Genomic DNA, 24,822 nt, shown 5'->3' on the forward strand with positions numbered 1-24,822 from the left:
GAAAGGGAAGGTCTACAAGAGGGTAGTGAGACCAGCTATGTTACATGGGTTGGAGACAGTGGCATTGACAAAAAGGCAGGAGTTTGAGCTGGATGTGGCAGAATTAAAGATGTTAAGATTTGCACGGGGTATGACGAGGGTGGACAGGATTAGGAATAAGTATATTAGAGGGTCAGCCCAGGTTGGAAGGTTTGGAGACAAAGCCAGAGAGGCACGATTACATTGGTTTGGACATGTGCTGAGGAGGGATGCTGAGTATATTGGGAAAAAGATGCTAAAGATGAAGCTACCGGGTAACAGGAAAAGAGGAAGGCCTAAGATAAGGTTTATGGATGTGGCGAGAGAGGACATGCAGGTGGTTGGTGTGACAGAACAAGTTGCAAAGGACAGGAAGAAATGGAAACAGGTGATCTGCTGTGGTGACCCCTAACGGGAACAGCCGAAAGAAGATGAGGAGTCTAAAAGCATTACTCTAGATATTCACCTTTGTAAAAATAAGAAAATATCTTAATTTTGTGCATAACATAATCAGTGCAAATGTACACCCCCAACAGCCCAAGATCACAGCATATTAACATTAAACTTGCTTTTGTCCAGCCTTTCTTCTCTTTTTGCACTGTAAAGCCTATATTTCTTACTACTAGAACTTAATGTCTGTAAGACATACAACGGTCACTGAAAAGATCCTCCCATTTAAAATACCCTGACTATACACTACACAGAACTGCTTTACTATATATATATATATATATATATATATATATATATATATATAAAACATGCAGTTTATACCATGAAATGTTTTATACAAATACTAATAAGAACACAAATGTATTTATTTATAGTAACTTTCCTCCCTTGGTGTCCTTCTAAATATTAATGATGTAAAGTGGGGAGTATGCTTCACAGTCCACCCACAAGTTTAACATATTCAACAAATGTCAGGTCTTTTCCAGACGCTTTTTCTTGCAAAGCCTTTTTTCACAAATGTGATTGATAGTTTCTAGTCTCCCATTTATTCACTTAATTTCAGTGTTGCTGGACTTCTTCCTATTCATCTCCATCTCCCAACACTAGACTCATTCCAAGTCCAAGGTAGTCATATTTTTTCTAGTCAACTCCAGTGCTTTTTTCTGTCTCTTAAGCATTTTCCTTTGGAACTTTGGAAACTGTTTCACTGGCAAAGTCTGTCTGTGAACATTACTGTCATAAGAATGAGAAGCAGAGTTCCCTTCTACTTGCTGGATCATTTTTTGTTGAATAAACTTTCTCTTCTTAGCCCATTCTGCATAAGTAAATAACTTTAATCTAAAAGGAAGAAATACTCTGAGGACAGTCATACCTGCATCCCCACATTCCCTGATTGCTGAGATAAATTTGCTTTTCTTCTCTCCGAAGTACAGTGAGTAATCATTTTCTACACTCTGCTGTCTCCAATTTATAATACTTTGCCCTCTGCCATAATATTGTCAGGATCAGCTCTTTTTGCTGGTATGATTGCATCTTTAATAATATAGGTCTTGGCTAAATCCTGCTGTGGAACACCAGTCCGGTTGTTTATATGTACTTTCAAAAATTAATACAGTCTTTTCCTTCCACTTTCTCTGTTAAATCAGGACATTGCAGGTTTTCTCAATGCTGTATTTCTTCTAACTCAATTTTTTGAAGTAGCTCTTCTTGAGAAACCTCATACTCAGCCCACTTTTTCTTCATTTCATCCTCTGATTTTTGTAATTTTATCAATTCATCTGAATAGCTAGTTAAATTTTCTATTTTTTCCAGCATTTTGTTAATTGAGTTGATACATTCTTTCAATGTGTCCATTTATTTTAATCGCCTCTTGAGTTCCTTTGATTTATTTTTTCCTCTACTGGAATGCCACCTCTTTAACCAAAACTGAAGATTGAACTGCTTTTTGCTGAACAGCTGCAGAATCATTTCAGAGCAGTATTTTCTCTTTACCTTTTCTGGTTGATTTTCTTTCAATTTTTAAGTTTTCTCTTTGTAGGCATACAGGCATTATACTTTCAAGCCAGTAATTGAATATTACCCAAAAAAACAGTTTCAGTTGGACTCATTTTTCTCAATTTCTATTTTCTCACTAGGAGAGCTGAAATTCAGCTGTTGATCAGTGTACAACCATCTCTCCGTGCTTAGTGTCAGTCATTTTAATAAACTCAAAGCATGAAATTTCATGTAAGTCCCCTATACAACATGCAGGCTGCATCCTTCCCCACTACCATCATTGGTTCATGAAGTGATGTGAAAAAGAAAATCACCTGTTTTGTTTAAAGAGAAGGTAAATAAGTTGTATGTACTTTTTTGTTTGTATTATCTACATCTCCTGGTGAATTTATAAAAAAATGCTGTTTTACAGGGTCTGTATTAGAACATCGAAGTTTCAGAACTTCAAATGTTCTAATATCGACCCCTATTCAGTGAAAGCTGAAAATAGCGAAGTTACAGAAAACCAAATTCTTTCCTAGGGAAAGAATTTGGTTGTCAGTTCCTGTCGCTTCGCTATTTTCAGCACTGTGGTGGAAAGTTACGGGTCGGGTTCAGGTAAGTGTGCGATTGTGTGGATGTGAGGGTTAGGGAGGGTTAGGTGAGTTAGGGTTAGGGCGTGGGTCAGGTAAGTTTGCGAATGTGGGGACGTGAGGGTTAGGGCATGGTAGGTGAGTTAGGGTTAGGGCGCGGGTGAGGTGTGTGTGCGATAGTGACGGACCTTAGGGTTAGAGTTTGGGCTAAGGTAAGTGGGTAGATAGTGGTGTATGTACAGTTTAGTGTAGGGTTAGATGTAAGATTTTAGGTGTATGTGTGTGGATTGCTGTTTGTTTAGTGTGTTTGTGTTGTGTATATGTGTTTTGGAACAGCAAATTTTTTCCCTAGGAAAAAATTCGCTATTCTGAATTTTCGATGTTTTCAGTTTTCGCTTAATAGGGGTCGATATTAGAACATTTGAAGTTCTGAAACTTCAATGTTCTAATATATACCCGTTTTACACCCCCCTTGGGATATCTGTATAGAGTCAGATGAAACTCAACAGTTTTAGAGGGATATAAGGAGTGACGATTTTGCATAGGACCTTAGAATTGCTGCCAGTATATACTTAGCTTATTGTTGTCCCTGCACCTCCCAAGATCACTGTACTTCTGAATAAGGTTAGTACTCTGAGGTATGCTGAACTCATACTTAGTATATATAAAGTCCGCTTTTGTACATTTAGTGTCACTGTTCTGGACCCACAGTTATTGGTGCTAGAATTTTATGTACCACAGAACATGCAAAGTTTACAGCTGACTCCTGTATTTCCTTTTTCTGCTATTTAATGATGTTTTCACCCCTCCAAAAAACTCAACTTCTATAAAGACAGTTGTGACAAATAAACTGACATCCAGTTTAAAATACATACACAAAACTTAGAGAATTATGACATTATTTTAAGTTGAATGTTAATGTACCTGCCACTACTGCATGTAAAGCAGCTTTTGCTTATTAACTGTAGTCAGATGTTATGAACAGATCTTCTATACTTTCTTCCCCTGTGCAGCTTTTATCATAATATAGAGGAATATGAGCAGGTTGCTGATCATAACCGACTTGTGTGTTCCACACATGGATGCCAAGAAATTCATCACAAGAGAGAAGCTCGAGAGGTGAATTTTGGCATCCATGTCAAGAACACATAATAAAGGATTATGATTGGTGACCCATTCGTAATTTTTTGTTGTGCATGGAACTTTGAGTGCTTCATGTACTGCTAGATGCAAAAAATAAAAGGGCACTATATGTTTTGCCAGTTTTCAGAGCCATAAAGCACTTAGCATGTACAGTCAGAAAGACAGTATAACGCACACTGTTATGTTACAGAAAGTCAGATTGACATTACCTGCACAGACAGCAGGCAGAAACAAATCTGGTTTTATGCAAAAAAAAAAACAGACTTCCACAAAGGCTGAGCAGCTTTAATGAAAAGAAAAAGGATAAAATTATAAAATAATAAAATAGGTGAGTGCTTTCGCTGATACTCTGCTTCTTCAGACCATAATGTTAAAACAACAATACATACAGGTATTTGAATATCGCTTCATCCAATGAAATCTAAAAGCAGACCACATGATGACAACAATAGATCAGTTAACTCAGTGATGTAAGCATCTTTTTTTTCAAAGCTCGTTTCAGGGAGACCTAATTATTAAAACCTGGACTATTATTAGCCCTAAAGTCTAAGATCCAGTGTAGTTCACAAAACTCTGTTTCATTACATATGTGTCATCAATATCTAACACATGCTGTGCAAGGACATTACTAGATTTCTTGTTCTTAATATTATTGTAATGCTCTAAAATCCTCTCTTTTAAAGTACAGTTAGTTTTGTCAACATAAAACCCCTCATATGCTACACACTTAGCCAGACTGACTATATTCTTGGTAACATAGTCTGTATAAAAGCCAGACTCAATAGTTTTTCAACAGTCTCAGGTGATTGATTGAGGTCACACTCCATATAAACTTGTAGGCACTACAAGACCTTACGTTCTGAGGTCACTTTCATACCAGATGACAGTTGTCCATAACATAGATGTTGTTTTAGTGTCCTGTTATTCCTAAAGCCAAATTTAGGTGAAGATCCTAGTGCTTCGCTTAACTCTGGGTCCGTCATAAGGACTGGCCAGTTCTTCTTTATGACATCACGCATTACATTAACATCACTAGAAAAGGTAATTGTGATCTGTGAGTCGAGTTACTCTCGACAGTCGGCCCAGGACTAGATGTATCTCTAGAAAATTCTGAAAAATATGCTTTAGCCACAGCATCTCTATTTCTATGTGCTTCAACTAAAGCCCGTTCAGTCTCTCTCTCTTGCTAGACCTCTGTTTAATAAAATCCCATTTCAACTTACTAAAGGCTGTTGCTAACAATGTTTTATCTGTATGCAGTCTCATCACTCTAAGTATCTGACTTTTTAGAACATTTCTTGGAATGTGTCTCGGGTGCATACTGGTCTTATGCAAAAGATTATTCTTCTTACATGGTTTCTTATAAATGTCTGTACTGAGCTTCCCAAACATGTCCTTGTGAGCCATTACATCTAAAAAATCTTGACATTAGAGGATTGCATACTAAACTCCAAAAAAGTAGTTATACTATGTAAAAATTCTACAGAATCTGAGTGTCTCATATGAGCACTTCCTTACCAAAAAAAGTCATCAACAAAACATTTAGAAAACAATACATGTGTTCTATAATGTAAATCATTAAAAATCATCTGCTGTTCCCACTGTGCTAAAACAATATTTGTATATGAATTGGCACATGCCGTGCCCATCACCACCCCAACCTTATAGGTTCATAGGTTAGTACTAGGCTAAGTGCTCTTGCGAGCCATTGTAAGGCTAGCCAATTAGCTCTTGTGAGCCTCAAACCCTGTACCTTGTGTTTGTAAGGCAAACACCTTAACCATTAGGCCATCCTCCCAATACTCTGTTCCATAAATAAACACATTATTTTCTAAAATTAGTTTGACTACCATGAGCCTCAAACCCTGCACCTTGTGTTTGTAAGGCAAACACCTTAACCATTAGGCCATCCCCCCTTATATTCTGTTCCATAAATAAACACATTATTTTCTAAAATTAGTTTGACTACCATAGAAATCAACATAACTCTGGAGTTGGAAAAAAACATTTTGTATAGTTAAAAAAAAGATCCAGCATTCTCAATTCCATCATCATTGTGAATTACAGTGAAAAGAGAGTTGACATCAAGAGTCACAGATATGTCATCACTGAATACAACATCTGTAGACCATACGTATAGATCATTCAAGAAATGTTTTGTATCTGTTAGCACAGTGTCTGTGTTATCAAGAAGAGACCTCAACTGTTTTTCAATGTAAATAGATAGAGGCTCTGTGAGTCACCCTTTCCCAGAAACTATAGGCCGGAATGGGGAGTCACTAACAGTTTTGTGTATCTTTGGTAAACCATAAATTATTGGAATCTTAGTGTGCTGTACTGTAAAATAACTAAACAGGTCATATTCAATCAAATTAATTTATAACTCATATAAGTAAAAATTCACCCTATTAATAAGTCCAGTGACTTGAAATGTATGCAAATGAACATAAATATCAGCATCATCCAACATATTAATTATCTTCTCATGATACACTGATCTATCCATTACTACTATCCCACCCCCTTTGTCGGCCAGATGCATCTCAAGATGTGGGGCTTTAACTAACTGGTTTAAAGCTTCTTGCTTCTTATTACTCAAGTTATAAAAACTACCTTGGTGTTTCTCACCCAAGGTTCTTCTAACATCATCTTCACATAAATTAACAAATGCGTCCAATGCAGGTTTCAACTCTGGTGTAAAAACACTTGGTTTTTTAAAACAATTAAATTTTACTGTTTTATTTGAGTTTAACAAACTAATCATCATATGTCAGGCAAATAACTTTGTCTAAAATAGTATCAGTCAAATCAGCTTTGGTTGCCGGTACAAAAGACAGCCCTTTATTGAGTAAGTGAATTTGTTCATTTGTTAAAGAAAAAGATGACAGGTTATACACTAATTCACCTGTTTGCGGCTCCTAGTAGGTGGCCCCATCAACTCTGTTTGAATATTCATACCTTTTCTGCCTCTCCTTATTCTTTTGCGGGAACGATCCTTTCAGTATTCCTTGTGGATAGAAAGGGGCTCAGCTAAATAAATTGTGCGAGCTTGTCGTAATTCCTTTGAGGTAGAAGGCACATCTGTTCTGATCTCTTTTCCACCTAGCTGTAGGGTACAAACAGATTCAAGTCCCATTTTATGATCTCCTGTAGCAGTGGAAACAATCAAAGAAGAGCTTGCTGTAGCGGATTCAAATGCAATCTCTTCATTTCGCATTTCAGCTCTTCCTCTATCTAATACAGCTGTTCCAGAGAGATTCAAGGTGCTCCCCATTGCATTCACATCATCAGATAAATTATCTACTGTTGCATAAACTCGTTATGCTGCCCCAGAGTGTTTTAAATTAACAACAGTAGCATTCGCATTATCTTCAGTACGCACCTCGGTTACTGCTGTTGGTAATGATGTTGTACTTCCTGATTTAACATGAATGACATCACCGGAGGCAGATTCAATAATTTCCATCAGGCTAGCCATAACAGAGCCTTCTCTCTTTGGGTGTTGTGTCGTTTCAGATGTAATTTGATTGTTGTTCTGCAAAACAGAACCTCGAGGCCAGGAAAACACAAAACCCCATTGAAAGTCATGACAGTCTAGTAGTTTCTTCTTTTTTTTTCGGTTTTAAGCCTCTGTTCAAAGTTCATTACAACACCAATCATCTCATCTAAAAGTTTATTGAACACCTCAGCCGTGAAATTCTTCTTCATATAAGTGTATTTAGTGTTAATCTCTTTGAATAATGCTATTTCTTCAGGATGGAAGTACTCATTAAGCAAACGCACACAATCAAAGCTGAGGTGTAAATTAAGCATTTGCCAGCGTTTAAGTAATTGTGGGAGGCTGTCACCATACGAGGGCATCTTCAAGATCTTTAGACAATCCAACAACAATCCGCCAACAATCCGTTGTATGGCAGAATGACATATCTCCCCAACTACCTGTCTCCATAGGGGTTCCCCAAGGATCCGTCCTTGGACCCCTACTCTTCTCTGTTTTCACAAATAATCTAGCCTCTGCCACCACACATGGCACACTCATACAATACGCAGATGACTAGACCATCATCTGCTCAGCCTAGTCCCTACCCAAACTGCAAAAAGTCACACATGAAACCTTTTCCTCTGTTGAAACTTGGTTATCCAATGCCCAATTAATACTCAACCCAAACAAAACTAAACTACTCATCTTCCAACCCACCAAACATACTCAAAACAACTCTCACTTTAACATCACAGCAAAAGACAACACCACTATATACCCAACTGAACACACCAAATTGCTAGGAGTGGAAATAGACAATAAACTAAAATTTGACATTCACATATCCATGACCATAAAAAATCCACAAAAAACTGGGAGTGTTATACAGAAATAAGCATCTTCTTACCAAAGCAGCAAAGATTTCAATAGCAAATTCCCACCTTATCTCCACCCTACTTTATGCCTCTCCAATATATACCAACCTAAGGCAATGCGATCTAAACAAGCTAAAGACTGCTACAACAAAATTGCCAAATTCGCCACAGGGGCATCATACCGTAGTCACCACTGTCTCTCACTTGCTGAACTCCCTCACCTCCTTCAGTGGTATCAACTCTCACTCGCCCACAAACTAGTAAACCATTCACTAAATGTCCCATCCCTCCAGAATCTACTCCAACCCTATCGCACTACCAGACCACTAAGATCCAGCAACAAAAATCACTTGCAGATCACTAAAGCCAATAACTCTGCTGGTGAAGCACTATTCTCTTGCACCATAGCCAATTTATGGAACTCCCTCCCACCCACAATTACCTCCGTACCATCATGCACCCACTTCAAAACTTTACTAAAAGCACACCTAAAAACATGCTGGCTATGCCCTTGCAACTCCCACTCTAATATCACCCACCCCATCCAACCACTACCTTTCTTTCCACTCCACTAACTACCTTGATTATAGCAAGCTCAGATGCTCATAAGCCTCGTACTTATACAGCAGGAACTTCTTATTTTAACATTTGTTAATGTCTGTTATGTACTTCACAGATAAAGATTCTAGTTGTCTACTGATGTACTATGTTCTTCATCTGTAAATATGTTGTAAGTAATTGCTATGTAAATTGTTAATCACTATGTAATCCAATGTAACTACTGTCTGTTTATTTTAACTGTGGAGCTTTTCTTCCCTGGCCTCCGCTGAAAATGGACCTACGTCCAGTCGGACACTCCCGGTCAACAAATATAAATAAATAAATAAATAGACCCCTCGGGACAGCTTTAAAATGTAATGCCGCTTCAAAATACAGGCACTGCCATCACAGATGTTTAAATTTAAATAATTTGTCTTCAAGTTGTTTTAATAGAAAGGAGAAGGTTTCCATCATTTCAGAATCTACAACTAATTTTTGTTTTGAATCAAACCCCATTGGGACGTCTAATAGCGGGTTTTTGTGTGGGTTCAAAAAAGATAGCATCTACTCCATTATTCAGTTCCAAACAGTCAATAGGTAGGCAGTTTCTGAATTATAGGCAAGTTCAACATCAGCTTTCTCAGCCATGATCCCTCAAGCAAACTGTAGCCAGCAAAAAACGATTGCAGAGTAGACCAGGACACAATCCAAGTAAAAGTAAATGTGCAAAAAGAAGACGTCCACAAAGGCTGAGCAGCTTTAATGAAAAGTAATAAAATTATAAAATAAAATAGGTGAGTGCTTTCGCGGATACTCCACTTCTTCAGACCTTAATGTTAAAACACCAATACATACAGGTATTTGAATACAGCTTCATCCAATGAAATCTAAAAACATATCACATGACAACAATAGATCAATTAACTCAATGATGTAACCATCTTTTTTTCAAAGCAGGTTTCAGGGAGACACAATTATTAAAACATGGACTAATGTTAGCCCTAAAGTCTAAGATCCAACATAGTTCACAAAACTCTGTTTCATTACATAAGTCTCCTTCCCTTATGTTTTCGCAAACAATACTTAAAACCAAAAATTTGTTTTTTGCAAATTTACTTTTACTTGGATTGTGTCCTGGTCTACTCTGCAATCGTTTTTTGCCAAATCTGTTTTTTTATCCTGCTGCTGTTCTTTGCTGGTCTGGTCAGTACTGGCAGATTTGATTGTCTAGCGGGATATTCGATCTTAGCAAGCTAAAGCAGGGGGTGTTTAACAGTTGCTAAGATTGGGTCTTGCACTATAGAACAAACAGCTTAATCGATTTGTTTTTTGCCAGTATTAGAGTATTATCACTATGCACTACAGTAATGCTCAGCACTCAGTGTTGAGACGTGTATGTAAATCTCAGCTCTGAGCCTCCAAGAAGACACTTATATAAGTTTATCACCTATCAGTGAATAATGAAATGCTGTACTTCCAAGCCAGTCATCCACAAAATCCTTAAATGTTATGACTGTTGTCTTTTCTAATACTTAAAGGTGTAGTTTACCTGTTGTACCATGGAATGGCCCCCTCCCTAATGCAATATTATAAACTGGGTTTATTCACAAACAGTTATTTCTTGATCTGAGTGTATGCAACTAGTGTTTACTGTCTGCATAGCTTTTTTCATGCATTTATAGATCAAAATAAGATCATCTTTACGGTGGTGCAGCGGTTAGCATTGCCGCCTCACAACAAGAGGTTCTCCGGTTCAATCCTCGGCTGGGGTGCCTTCTGTGTGGAGTCTGCATGTCCTCCCTGTGGTCACGTGGGTTTCCTCCGGGTGCTCCAGTTTCCTCCCACATCCCAAAGACATGCGGATTGGTCACTCTAAATTGGCCCTAGGTGTGAGTGCGTGCATGTGTGTGCCTTCTGTGGAAGGTTGGGTGCCGGGCTGGCAACTCGACACCGTAAAACTCCACTGCCAATCATGAGCGGACAGGTGATCCGCTGTGGCGACCCCTAACCGGGAAAAGCCGAAAGAAGAAGAAGAAGATAGTTAAGAATACAAAGACAGAGAAAGAAAGACGGAGAGAGAGAAGTACTTTGTCATCCGTTATTGTCAAATAGTACTATCTGATAACTAGAAGTAAGTTGCCATCATAATAACCATGTCCCTAATTGAAGAATGTTGTTAATGACCAGTGTCCACCTTTGGAAGACTGTTTATTTACAGGGAAGTAAATATTGCGGGAGGAAATATCCAGGGAATTGTTATGGCTAGGCTTGTATAGGCCCTAGGGCCGATAGCCTAGTACCAACCTATTAACCTAATAGCATCCTGTAACAGTGATCCTATATTGTATACAGTTATTGCCATAAAGAGTTAACTGACAAATGTACTTTTATTTTATTTTCCCTCAAATAAAGAGGGTATAGCAATGGCGAAAGAAATCTGATCTAAATGAAAAGATTGTTGCATCATGTTTTGCTTTTAGGCAGCTGGTCATTCATTGGCCATTACTGTCAAAGGCTTCTTAGATGAAATGTTGCTTCTGGTCCTGTTTCGATGAAATGTTGCTTCTGGTCCTTGTTTCGTGAAAGTGTCTACTGTGGACATCTGAGGCATAGTCAGATTAGTCATTAGGATATTGCTCAGCATCCATTGTTGTTTGGACTTTGTCTTTAGAATGTAAGTTTTTTCTGGAGATTCACACCTCTTTTGGCAGTTCAGTGATTCATGACTTCACCTTTTGATCTCTGCCTGTTTTTTTTTTTCTGGCTTTACAACCCTAAGAGGTTGCATATTGCTTAAGATTATTCTGCAGTATTACTGTACTTGTGTATCAGTTGACCTTTTAGAAGGTACCCTGCAGTGTATGTGTATTATTTCACCAACATTCCACTATGTTTGGAAGACCTCTTCCACCTGCTTTACTGATGGATAACCCTTTAAGATATTGTACATTCATAATTTTATATCCTTACCTTTTGATTATTTATCTTCAAGTGGAGATTGCTTATTTTCTGCACAGTCAGAAACTGGGTGACATGGTGCTGAACAAGTTTTCCTAGGTGATTGTGAGAAGCCATTGCTTGTACCACAAAGAGGCATATGCTAAGGCCCATTTCCCAAGAATGTGAGATAGTGAGCAAAAAATTGTATCAATGAGAGTCCCTCGGGTACAATATTCTGGGTGTTAGGCACTGCTACGGGTCCTCTCAAAGATCAGCTGCTGTAGTGAGTACTCACATACCTCTTGTTTATATTCCACACAGCAGTACATCAAGTGTGTGCTTAATCTTAAAAGCATACCTTCAAGAATATCTAATTGGGACTGCCTGCTTCCTTTCCTCCATGTAATTAGGAAGAGCAGTAGTGTTTCAGGGTCTTTGGCATTTTCATGGTTACCTTGTCATCATATTTTACACTGGTTGGCAAGAACTAACCAATGAGAGTTAGACTTGACTCCTCTGTGCATTTTTTTAAATTATTTATGTCATGGTGGATCACTTAGGGAAGGACAAGCCTAGTAGGAAACTGTTTCACTTTATTGGACTGATTTCCATCTGCTTATGGGATGTTCAATAAAAGTAATGCTCTGGAGTTAAGATACATATGTAACTTTTTTAATTACTGAACAATATGCATCACCTGTCTTCAGAACCCTGCATTTACTTTTAAACTGGTTCCAGCAAACATTTCCAGACAGAGGTCTGGGGTAAAACTTGTTTCTAGCTGTAAAATCTTATTTGATTGGGAGTTTACTACAGCAAAATTCATAAGACTCTTATTTTATAGGCCTCTGGCATGTACGTATTTAACTCTGAGCAAGTTACTTAACCAAACAGTGATTCTGGTTCACCTTTGCAAAGGAACTCTTGTGTCCAGTCGGTTTATCTGTTTAACAGAATAATTAACTCACTAACACAGTAAATACAAACACAAACAGATGTTTTGTAGGGCAGGAAAACAGTTTCATGGACAGCACTTCTTGTTTTTTCATTCTGTAATACTGTAATCACTGCAAGTCAGAAAGTACAGTGTCTTCTATCTTCCTCCATTTTCATGTCATGGGTTTACTCTTTCAGAATTTCATTAGAGTAGTCTTATTATTCTTTCCGCTTTTCCCGGTTAGGGGTCAAGTTGCCAGCCCGGCACACACACGCACGCACGCCTAGGGCCAATTTAGAGTGTCCAATCCACCTACAGCATGTCGGGATGTGGGAGGAAACCGGAGCACCCAGAGGAAACCCACGAGACCACAGGGAGGACATGCAGACTCTGCACAGAAGGCACCCCAGCCAAGGATTGAACCGGAGAACATCTTGCTGTGAGGCGGCAGTACTAACCGCTGCACCACCACAGCCACCCTTTCATTAGAATAATGAACTCCTTAAATATCATCTAAGGTAAATGCTAAAGTCTTAAAAAAAGAAAAGCAAAATGTGTGCCCATGAGGAATGAAACATGCAAGTTCTTTGTTAGTCAGAAATGTAAATTTGTAGCATGTCTTTTTTAGTTTTAAATAGATGTATAATTATACTGTTGCCCGAAGTGTAAAGATGAGATAACTGTATTTGGCAACTTTTCTTCCATGCATTAAGTGATTTTAGATAAATTAAAGTTATGTATTTCTTGATTTGCAGAAAGTTTGCTGTGTCTACAAAAATTCCTGATACAAAGGGCTGCCAGAAGTGTTGTGTTGGTAAGTGAAATTGATAATGTGTATAGTACTGGAATGAAAATTTTAAGTTGTCAAATGTTGGTAGTAGAATATGCTAGTCTACCAAGATTCCTGTTTGCTACATTGTCAGAGCTTGCTTCCAGGAACCCTCTGATGTGGGTACCTATTAGGAAATCCTCTTTTGAAGACCAACCCTTGGCACAGAATACTTGTATTTTCTAACTCCTGTACTTAGGGGGTATATGTATCTCCTGCCATTCCATGCCATGGTCAGGTGCTGAAATCACAGAGGGTGTACCCAGCCCCTGTACTTTTCATTTCTTTTCTAATGTTCACACAGTTTGGATCTCAATCCTAATGTATCATTGAATAGTTCCCATGTTCAGTGCCAAAAAAAAAACAAAACAGAATTAATATTATGTCCCTGCAGTCATCATGCAAGACCCATAAGAGCACTGTCTTTATTGCCTGGGGTGGGTGTGCAAAGTGAAGGCCTGTCGCAAGTGCCATTGTTTTAATCTGGCTAATTGCAGTAAGACTGTGTGAGAAGCTTTAGGCCTTTTTCTTTGCCCAAAGTATGGCAGAGATGGAGGGTAGCCAGCAAAGGGATTAGCTGGAGGGTGTGTCATATTTTCCTAGTGATGAGTCGGAGAGAGGAAGGAAGGAAAAGGCCAAGGCCAGGTAAGTGCCCAAGCCTTCACTTAGCCCATCATTAGGTAGCCTCCACCCTTTTGTCGTTATCAAACAGTCCTTCAAGTAGTGATGGGTTGACATCGCATCATAATTCAGCAAACTGCTTAGATGGTATTCCCTAGCAGCTACCTATGAGCGTTATCCCTGGCATTCAAGCAGAGCTTCCCTTGTGCAGCAGCATTGGGGAGACTGGTCTGCTAGCTATGTGGTAGACCCTTAAATCTCATGCAGTGGCCATAAGCTTGAACTTTAGTGTAAATATGTTTTGTCACTTTCTCCCACCCTGGCTTCAAACTTTTCTTTTTAGTAAAGACAGTCAACTGAAGAATAAGAAGCTCACTGACAAAATAAAGTGGATCTTATATCTGCTACCTTACATTCCTTGCCTGCCATCTGCTGAGAAATTGCAATTGGTATCATGCAGTCTTTATAGTTGTTGTACTGATCTGCTTAACCCTGCATGGTCTGTGTCACTCCTACCTGAAAGCTATTGGAATCTTAATGACCTTACAGAGTTCTGTGATCTGCCACAGTGAGGCTGTTAGCAGCTGAAGGATATATCTGGCGTTGTCATGTATTCTTTCCAGTTACCACATCTTTGTAACCACCTGCCGTAGTAGCTTCAGAAGAAATCAGTAGTGTTTGGCTTTAAGAGGTCCCTAAAATCCATTTTTTCAGTCCAGTCCTGCACATGATTTACAATAGCAGGACTTCTTATTCCATACTTGTGTTATCATAGTGCCATCCATATGTATCTGTTAGTTGATATTACTGAAATATAGTTAGGCATGGTTACATTAATTAATTAATCTATATTTGAAAAAAAAAATCATCTTATTAATGGGACTAATGGAAAGCATTTCTTTTACCAGACATATTCTTCTAAGTAGACGAGACCCTCCAGTCAGATGAAGTACCCTCTTTGCCACAGATGTTGAGTTTGCAGGAGGTTTTCACCTATCACAGACATCTGTTTGACTTTGGTCATGATTATTCCACAGACAGGGTATTTGATGAGCCATTTAGATGCAGCACAGCTATATGGCTGGTGGAACTGTAGCCCAGCATAAGCTTATCAAGCAGTTACTTAAGGATGTTCTTTTCTTCATTTTAACTCACCTTTGGAGAACATTTCTCATCTATGGGATGTTAGGATCATGACTAGTAAGTTTGCCTGTCCTTTTGAAACAAGTGGTTCAGCAAATCTGAAGTTTGTCTCTTAGAAAATGTTGTTTTCGGTGGCTATTACTGCATGGAGGATCTTGAAGTTTCCAGCCGTGATTTGTAAAAAACCTTGTTTGGTCTTTTACATTCATATTTCTTCTTGCAAGTGGTTTCAGAACTGTCCTGTGTTAAACAGTTGTTAAACTGTCATATATGGATATGTGTGCATGCGTGTACACACACACACACATACACGCACGTCCGTACATGTGTGTGTGTGTGTGTAAGGTTTACTATCACAGTTGTGAAGCCAATAGTCTTGAAAATCATAATCCCGAGACCATAATATTAAAAGATCAAAATGCTGATGACCACAATGTCTAAAAATCTCAAGTGCAAAGTTTACCTTTTGGTGTGAGCCTAGGAACAAGTGCTAAAACTGGGTCCTGCTGTGGTACAAGTCCAGAAGTTCAGTATTGTTTTATTCAACGTTTTGGTCTTTTGATGTTATGGTCTCAAGATTATGATTTTTCAAATTGTCATAGTAAATGGTGTGTGTGTGTGTGTGTGTGTGTGTGTGTATGTGTATATATATGTATATATATATATATATATATATATATATATATATATATATATATATATATATATATATATATATATATATGTATATATGTATATATATATATATATATGTATATATGTATATATATATATATATATGTATATATGTATATATATATATATATATGTATATATGTATATATATATATATATATATATATGTATATATATATATATATATATATATATATATATATATATATATATATATATATATATGTATATTTATATGTATATATGTATAATATACACACACACACACGCGTGACTCTATAATTTCTCTTCAAATGAGCACAGCATTGGCAAACCACATATCAGTGTACTAATGTCGAAACACAGATCATTCACACGTTGTGCACATGCTCTGAGGATTACCCTGGAGTGGGTTAAACCTACTGCAAGTATTTTTGCAGAGGGCAAGCTCCCCTGCACCCTCACACCCTCTACTTACTATTTATATTATCTCTGAGATAGCACAGTCCCTTCGGAAAAGGAAAATTTCTCTACTTGGGAATTGTTGATTGCACATGTCAACCAAACACATATTAACATTGTGCCCATTCACCGAGAAATTATATAGTCATAAATATGTATATCTCAATGGATGGGGAATGCAGTGCACGTGAAAAATATGTGTGTTGAGTTGGTATTGCATCAGACAAGAATGTGTGTGTCCATTTCAAGGGCATTTTCTAAAGCTAACTGAAAGATGCCACTATCTGGACTCCCTATATTGACATTAGTGGTGAGACAAGCTTAAGCATAAATTGCATTTAATTTCTAAAATGTGGGATGACCATCTTAAGTGGGTTTTGTATCTGACATTTGTTGACAGGGAAAGTCCGACTCGGTCAGAAAGCCATTTTCAGCAGAGGCCCAGGGAGAAAAGCTCCAGAAATGAGAAAACAAAAGTGATAACAGCAAACATATAACTTCCAGTTATAAAACGTGATACAATGTTAGATTTGAAAAGTACATAAATTTAACATTACATCATTTCTTCTAAAATAATATATAATAGGTTGGTACCAAAATAAAAAAAAAAACATTTGATAGTTCTAGAGAGGAAATGGTTGATCTTAAGGAAAAATAGTGTAAGTGTAAGGAGTGATGGGGTACGAGTGAGTTAAGGTAATGTTTGAGTGTAAGAGGGTAAGTTAAAGTGAGGTTTAAAAATGGGGATAAGTTGTTCAGGAGATGTTATCTTAAGAAAAGAGCAGATGTAAAGGGATGAAAAGGAGAAAGGATAAGGGGGTGAAAGAAGAAATATAAAGTTAGTAGAGCGATGGGAGGAGCGAGACAAAATTAAGTTAGGAAGGAAAGGGCATTGCTGTCTGTTGTTTGGCAACAGCAGATCCAAGAGTTGAGTAAGTAGTTTTGTAGTGTAAACTTAAAATTTTTGGTACTGGCTGTACTGGTAATATTGTTAGGTAGTTTGTTCCATAGCTTAGGTATGGCAAAGGAGTAGAGACACTGGCCAGCTCTTATCTTGGGTTTGTGTATATTTTTAAGGTGTCTATCAGCAGAACAGAGATTTCTGGTGGGAATGTGGGTATGCAGAATAAATTTTAAGGGAGGACAGTTATTAGGTTTGTATATTAGATTATGTGCATTTGTAAGTTGTAGGTAGTCAAAATAGCGAGGGAATTCAAGCCACTTTAGCTCTTTAAGAGCCTTGCAGTGGTGAGTACGGTATGATGAACCTGTAGCATATTTAGCTGATATAGTAACAAGACTGAGGTTTGTCTTTCAGTGTTTTGCGTAGGTTTGTAAAGGAGGCACCGTAGAGTAGAGAGGGGATCAGATCGGTGTTTGCTAGTATCCTTTTGGTGTTTGAATCCATGAAATTTTTGTGTCTATAGAGTGGCTCTAATTTGAAGTGAGTTTTTTTATAGCATTATGAATGTGTTGGTCAAATGTGAGTTTGTTGTCTATAGTGATACCCAGTAGCTCGGCACTTGTTACAATTTCTGTCTGTTTTGTTTTGGGAGTAAATTTTAAATTCAAATAAGAGTGTTTTGGGAGTGAAAAGTAGAAGTTTGGTTTTGTTGGGGTTAAGCAGTAATTGTGCATCATTTAGCCATTGTTCTGTTGAGAGGAAGGCTTTATGAGTTTTTTGCAACAGGTCTAGTATGTTATTAAAAGAGAAAGTGATGGTAGAGTTGTCGGCATATTGGATTAATGTACTTTGAGGGCAGGCAGTGTGTAGATTGTTGATAAAGATATTGAAGAGCAGGGGTACAAGAATGGACCCTTGTTGGACACAGTCTTTGTTAGTGTGGTATTGGGATAGGCAAACTTGCCATTTTACAAATTGTTGTCTATTGGATAGGTAACTATTAAACCATAGTGTGATGGGTACAGAACAACCTAATGATGATAGTTGCTGTAGCAGTTTGTCGTTTGAGACAGTGTCAAAAGCCTTTGACAGATTGAGTAGCACTGCAGAGGTGTATAGGCTGGAGTCTCTAGCTTTGTTGACTATCCATAAAAGAAATAAGAACGGTTGTCATAATGTGTGCTTGCCTAAAGCCATGTTGAGTGGGTGTAAGTAGATTGTTATGGATAAGATAGTTTAATTGTATATGTATGCATTTTTCTAGCAGCTTGGATAGGGTGAAAGAATAGAGATAGGTCTGTAGTTTGTTAGTTCATTAGATTTATCACCTTTGTGCAAAGCGGTTATGATGGATTTTTTCCAAAGGTTCCAAAGGGTAGGGATGTGTGATTTTGTTATTGATCAACTGATAAATATGCTGACTGGATAAGCAATAGAGTCAGCAGTAAATTTTAGATTTTTCTGGTGGAAGATGGAGGATGGGGAACATAGTTTACGTTTGAGAAGAAGTTTACAAATTAATTTGGTAGATATTGGCTGCAAAGAGAAAGAAGGTCCATGAGTACTTAGTGTTGAGGGATTTTGGTTTTGTGAGGAATTCGGTATTCTTGTACTTTTTGGTTTCTTGGGGGGGTATAGGGGTTGTAAGTGGATTTAGTGTCTTTGACTAAATTAGCTATGCTGTTGATGAAATGGGTATTGAATATGTTAGCCACTTCAGTTGTCATCCTGTCTATGTTTGGTGATGGATTTTGTGTGGACCTTGGGGTAAAAAGTGATGTGATAATTTTCCAGAAAGCTTTAGGGTTGTTTTTATGGTCGGTCATTTGCTGTAAAAAAGTAAAATAAATAAATAAATAAAAGTAAAATAATTTCCTAAAATTATAATGAGAATTGACAAGTATTGTTTAACTTATTGTACCTGGCTAATAAATGAAAGGGTTGCAGGCATTTTACTGTGTTAAAATAATTGCATATTTTCATTCTGGGTCATTATCTGATGTATTTTACACGCTCTCACGTAATGTTTTCAGATAGTGCCCAGTGATAGTATTTTTCTTTCCTTGTGTGGATTTTTTTTATAGTAATATCCATACTTATGTGTATATGTATATATGGGTTCTGTGGGTTTGGACAAGCGCAGGATTCATTAACTCCCTTCTCATCAAACCAGATTCATCAAAGACAAACTTGTCAGCTGTATGTACCTTGGACTCCCAGGACTTGACTGTCTTGCAGAATCCATGTTGAAGTCCACACCAGTGTTTTAAAATGTGTGTTTCCCTAATTCAGGCTTAATGAACTGGTTGTCGATAAAACCCAACTTGCAGAAGCAAATAAACTTGCATTTATGTAAATGTCTTTTGAGTCTTGGTAATGACAGTGTAATAATAATATATTAGTCTGCTGTAGTGTTCTCAGACAGTGCCTGGTGGTGGTAGTATTTTTTTTGCTTTGTAGTATTTCTTATGTTAGCAGAAATCATTCGTCCTACTGACAAAGAACTGTAAATATTCCAATGTTCCCCCACTTAATAACAGACGTAATTGGATTATTATAGTCTCCCCTGTGTTCTTTAGATAGTTGCCAGTGATGATAATTTTCCTTTGATTTAGTATATCAACAGCAACCCTTTGTTCCATTCATAGAAAAAAATAAATGTCCCTGTGTAGTAACAGTAGTATTTAATGTCTTACAATCTGCCTTTCAACAGTGAAAGGTCCTATACTCACAATCACCCTTTTTCACTTGGAGCTTCTCCACCACTTTTTATGCTAAAATGTTTGTACATTCATTGGGGAACTTGCCTCAGTCACAAACCGCCCAGGAGAAATGCAGCCTTTTCTCTCTCCCACCTGCTGCATCTGTCTCTGGTTTTATTTTAAGAAAAATGTTTAGCTTTTAATTAAAAAGTCAGTCATTGCCCTGAGCATTGTATGCTTTTAACACTATTCATGTAAAATGATGTCTAATCTGTGAGCGACCTTATGAGCTATAACTGTAAAATGAAACCATCCCAGCCGTGAGAGGGGCTCTGTTCAACCAGTCTCTGCTTAATTTGGCGAAAAATGCATACAAGTGTTGACTTCAAGTTAATAAGTGAATTTAGTACTTATGCAGTAAAGTAACTGGATACAGACTGGGTAGCCTTAACCTATTGCTTCACGACAGGGAGAAAGAGAGTAGAAATGCTGTGTTAATGAATAGCTTGCCATTCTTCTTCTGGAATTGTTTTGGGGTCATTTTTTATTAATTAGGGTAGGATATTTATTTGGCTGCTACATTCCTTTATTAACAGTTTGTTTATTGTATTTTGCTTATTTGTCCTTTGTTGACATGTTTAATCCCACTAAGCTAGTAGTGTCTTTTCAGGTGAGATCCAATGTGGTATTTATTTAACTAAGGGAAATTTGGCCATGGCATTGGGGAACGGCCCTTACTATTTTCAGAAGTGCTGTGGAATCTGGGACCTTTGTTTGAAGGCTGATCTGAAAGCTGAAAATGTAGTCTTTAGTTTCTCCCATCTGGTACATGTATCTCTGGTTTTATTTTAGAAAAAATATTTTATTTTAATTTAAAAGAAAAACATTCATTACCCTGGGCATTGTATGCTTTTAACACTAGGCATTTAACCCTTAATATATTAGACAGTAGAAAGGTTTTTTTTTTCTTTTTTCTTTTCTTCTTAGTATTAATTTTGACACTTGTTAAAAGCAAATGTAGGAAAAACTGATGTTCTGGCACTTGCCACTATTTGTGAATAAGTTAAAGAATGATAAAATGGAATTTCAAAATGTTTGGTAAGGGCAATAGAATGTTCTAGGTAGTACATTATATTGATTCAGTTGTATGGCTAGATGCATTAGCCGTAGCATTTGTTGCACTTGCCCAAATGTGATTAGGTCCATATAATGAAAAATTCAAAGAGCCTCACTGCTGTGGCAAAAAACAGGTAAATTAAGTGGGAAGAGCAGAGCACTTTATTTATTTTTTTATTTAACATTTGTTGACTGGGAAAATCCGACTAGGACAGAGCCTATTTTCAAAGGAGGCCCGGGGAGAAACGCTCCAGATGCATGTCTTTAGAATGTAGGAGGAAACTGGAGTACCCAGAGGAAACCCAAACAAATGCAGGGAGAACATGCAAAGTCTGCAAAGAAGGCACCCCAGCCAGAAATTTAACTGGTGAACCTCTTGCTGTGAGATGACAACGTTAACCACTGTGCTGCCCACTTAATATATGCAGTCATTGCTATGCATTCATAATCCAGTGCAAATGGGTATTTTATAATGGTTCTATTTTTACCATTGTGAAAGTTAAAGAAGCAGAAGTGATGTTTAGGTAATGTCACTATCCTAACCATCAGCAGAAAAAATGGTGAGGAAAGAGGCTTGAATAAGCTTTGATAATAAGAAAACCTGAATAAAGTCATGTAAGCCATTAAAGAGAGGATAAGGAAGACAAGAGACACAACTGGATATTTATTTTTTGTTATTTTAGTGGAAAGACAGTAAATATAAGACATTTTTGAGTGTTACCTGTTCATTTGATCCCTGGTCTTGTCCTGTGAAATGCGTAACCATTTGATTTTTCCTTCAAATGTCATCTCAACAGTTAGCTGTATTTCTGATCTCTAGCTCCTTTTCTCAGAGCTCAAGTTGTCCTCTCCCTACTCTTAGCTCAAGGATAACATGTTTAAGAATATCTAACATGACCTCCATCCTCTCCATAAAATATTGTATGCAGATGTCATGATCATCTACAAAACGGGCCTTTCTCCATCTACCGTAAAACTACAACTAGAGCAAGACATCTTTGCCTTAACAGCTGGTCATATTCTCTCACCAGTAGCTTTCAGCTTTAAGCAAACCAAGGCTATGCTCTTTGGTACTAAGCTCTTCAAACATTAAAATTATTGGAGCATATGTCTCAATTACAGTACCACCATCAAAACAGTTCACTACTCTAGATATCTGGGCATCTGGCAAGATTACAAACACCGTATCCTAACCAAGTCTCAAGTTAGCAAACTCCTTTTCTGTGCCAGAAAAATAGCTCAGTTCCTTACCTCAGCTGACAGAGCTGCAGCCAATAAAGTTTTTTTTTTACCCAAAGCTTGGAGTATGACATAGCTGTCATCTTAACCACCTTTCAAAAAAAGTCTGCACTGCAGTCCATCTGAGATACTATGTGTTGATTCATTATCCTCTCTCCAAAAAAGGGAACATCGCTGCCATACATATCAAAGGCCAAGTGGCTTCACATTCCCAAAGAACTATCCCCCAGTAGAGACTATGATATTCAAACTTATTTTGCACGAAAATACTGAAGAGATCCCTCCCCTCTTAATTTAAGGTCACTATCCAACTCCACTACTTCTCACAAGTCCCATCTACCAATTTAAAGAGCACCAAATGTGCATTCTTCCTACTCACTCCAAATGTCTATGACTCCCATTCCTGATTAAGTCCATCTCTTCAATTAGAAATATTCAGAAAGAATTAAATAATTTTCTATTCAAACAGGTGTGTTGCAAATGTTTCCATAATGACTCCATTGCTTAATAATCCTACAGTGCACTTCTTGACTATCTGTCCCACCCCTATTCTCCTTCATCTGCCCTTACTCTTCTGCAGTCCCCTCTTCTCTCTTCTTTCCTAGACTGCTCCCCTTAGCTTTTCCACTGCTTCACCCTTCCTTCTACATATCCACACTTCTCCATTCATTCAAGGAAAGTGGCTTGATGCATCATTGTATCCCTACAGTATCAGATTCCGTAAGCTTTTCAATTGTTAACATGTAATACTTCATGTGAACATAAAGTGTTTATTTTCATCAAATTTGCAGTGTTTTAATGTTTAATTGTGTTATTTGTAGCTTGTTATTTGTGTTTTCTTTTACCTATGTACCCTGAGCTGAGCCTGAAAATGGTCCACTGAAGTCACTGCTCTACCCCTATCATCAAATGTATAAGTAAAATAAGGATTGCTACTAGTGCCATAAGCTCGACGTCTTGACTGTAGTCTTGAAAAGAATTAGGAGAAAGATATGATATGGGCAGAGCTAAAACATAATACACTGCTGGAGAACAGATGATGTTAAGTTGTGTCTCTCGCCTTCATTCTTGCTAGTTGGGTTCGGAGCCGATCTTCGGCTCCGACTCGGCCATTTACTAAAGCTCGAGAGCTATTTACTGGCTCGAGGCCTCCCTATATCCCACAATGCCTGGCGCTAGATCCCCAGATCTCGTTTGCCGCTTTAGCTACGAGGTTGCACTTTACTGGCTCAGGTCGTATTTAACTTTTTTGTGATACTTAGTTGTTAAAATTTAGTATATATTTAAAGCTTTTTTACTAGTGTATTACTGTTAGATTAATTTTAGTACCCTCTTTATCTTTAATCCCTGTGTTTTCTTCCTTTTAGGAAACTCGTTTTTGCTTAGAGAGTTTCTACCCTCCCCCCATCTCCCTTAAAGTAGCCGTTTTAATTAGAGGCTAACCCCTTCCCTTTTATAAACCCTTTTTTCCAGTAGGAAGTAGTGTTTAGCCTTTGTAATTAAAGATAAATTTCTTGTTTATTTTTCTAGTATTGTTACTCTCTCTAAATTTTTGTGTGAAGATGTGGGACTAGTGTGTTTGTTTCTTTACACTAGTCTAGTATACTTCCGTTGGTATCCCTTTTTCTTGAGCATGTCAAAGGATACCAAGGTATCAGGGTTCAAAAAGTGTGACTCGTGCTGTCAGAAAATGTCTCTGACAGACGGTCACACTTCTTGTGTTTATTGTTTGGGCGCCCTACACCTGCAGGACTCTTGCTTGGTATGTCATGCCTTTAGTCCGAGAGTCCTGCAGGAGCGTAGGAACAAGTTGATTCTTAGAGGGTTACTAAAACCCGAGGGGCCTCCGGCGAAGCCTCAGCCAACGAAAACCCCTAAGCCCACCAAGCCGTTGGCTCCCAGTACGGAGCCATCGCCAGGTGTAGCGTCTGCTTCCATTTCGGTTCTGGCCGGAACCGAGGTATCAGAAACTCACTCGGCTCCGACCTTGGTGTCAGAACCGTCAGGGAGCCGTAAGCGATCTAGGTCTCCATCCCTAGAGTCGATTCGCTTGCCTCCGGGGTCGCCTTTACTACAATCTGAACGCAGCCATCGGTCCCACTCTTCTCGGTCCTCGAGGCGATCCAATCATGACTTGGAGAGGGTGGTTAGTAGACTCCTCAAATCGCAGGCCCTGGCTAAAATGTTAGCTAGCCCTCCTCATCAGGCTGTGGCTGTTCATGTTTCCGAAGTAGTTCTTCCTCCGACTCCTCCTGTCAATTCGGAGCCGGAGTTTGTTGGGGCTCGGATCTTGTAAACGTCGGCACCGATGCTTCCCCTTTTGGCTCCATCGTCTGCTCCGATTTCTTCAATGGTTCCGTCCTTGGAGAGATCTGGGCGCCAGGACTCCCTCGTCGGCTCCGAGGGGGTGAGTGACATTGGACCCTTGTCCGACCCCGTTCTCACTCTCGGAGCCTCGGCACAGGTAAGCTCGGCTCCTACATCGGCCTCTGAGCCATCCCTTTCAGTGCCGGGGAGGATTCCCATCTTTTCGGAGCAGGGACCCACTTCTCTGCCAGACAGGGGCGCCTTCGAGGTCATGAGGAGCGTGCTGACTTCTGAGTCTGCACCTCGATCAGCCCCTTCGGCTCCTCCCCCCAGGGTGCCTGCTTCGGTCTCTGCCCCTCCTCCAGACCCCAAGCGAGGGGATCAAACGCTCC

The 24,822-nt window shown here is 38.4% G+C and overlaps 1 protein-coding gene across 5 annotated transcripts in view; it reads left to right on the top strand.

Moving 5' to 3' along the window:
* Window positions 1–24,822, top strand: part of MAP4K3 (mitogen-activated protein kinase kinase kinase kinase 3) — a 2,472,041-nt gene that overhangs the window by 2,217,199 nt on the left and 230,020 nt on the right. For all 5 annotated transcript variants that reach the window (XM_044057581.1, XM_044057598.1, XM_044057607.1 and 2 more), the window contains one exon: window positions 13,209–13,267. In XM_044057581.1, the coding sequence (XP_043913516.1) occupies window positions 13,209–13,267 (59 nt within the window). The remainder of the gene's footprint in view (window positions 1–13,208; window positions 13,268–24,822) is intronic.

The sequence above is a fragment of the Protopterus annectens genome, chromosome 1.part2, assembly GCF_019279795.1.
Source record: "Protopterus annectens isolate FY-2018-M chromosome 1.part2, PAN1.0, whole genome shotgun sequence".
Taxonomy (NCBI): domain Eukaryota; kingdom Metazoa; phylum Chordata; order Ceratodontiformes; family Protopteridae; genus Protopterus; species Protopterus annectens.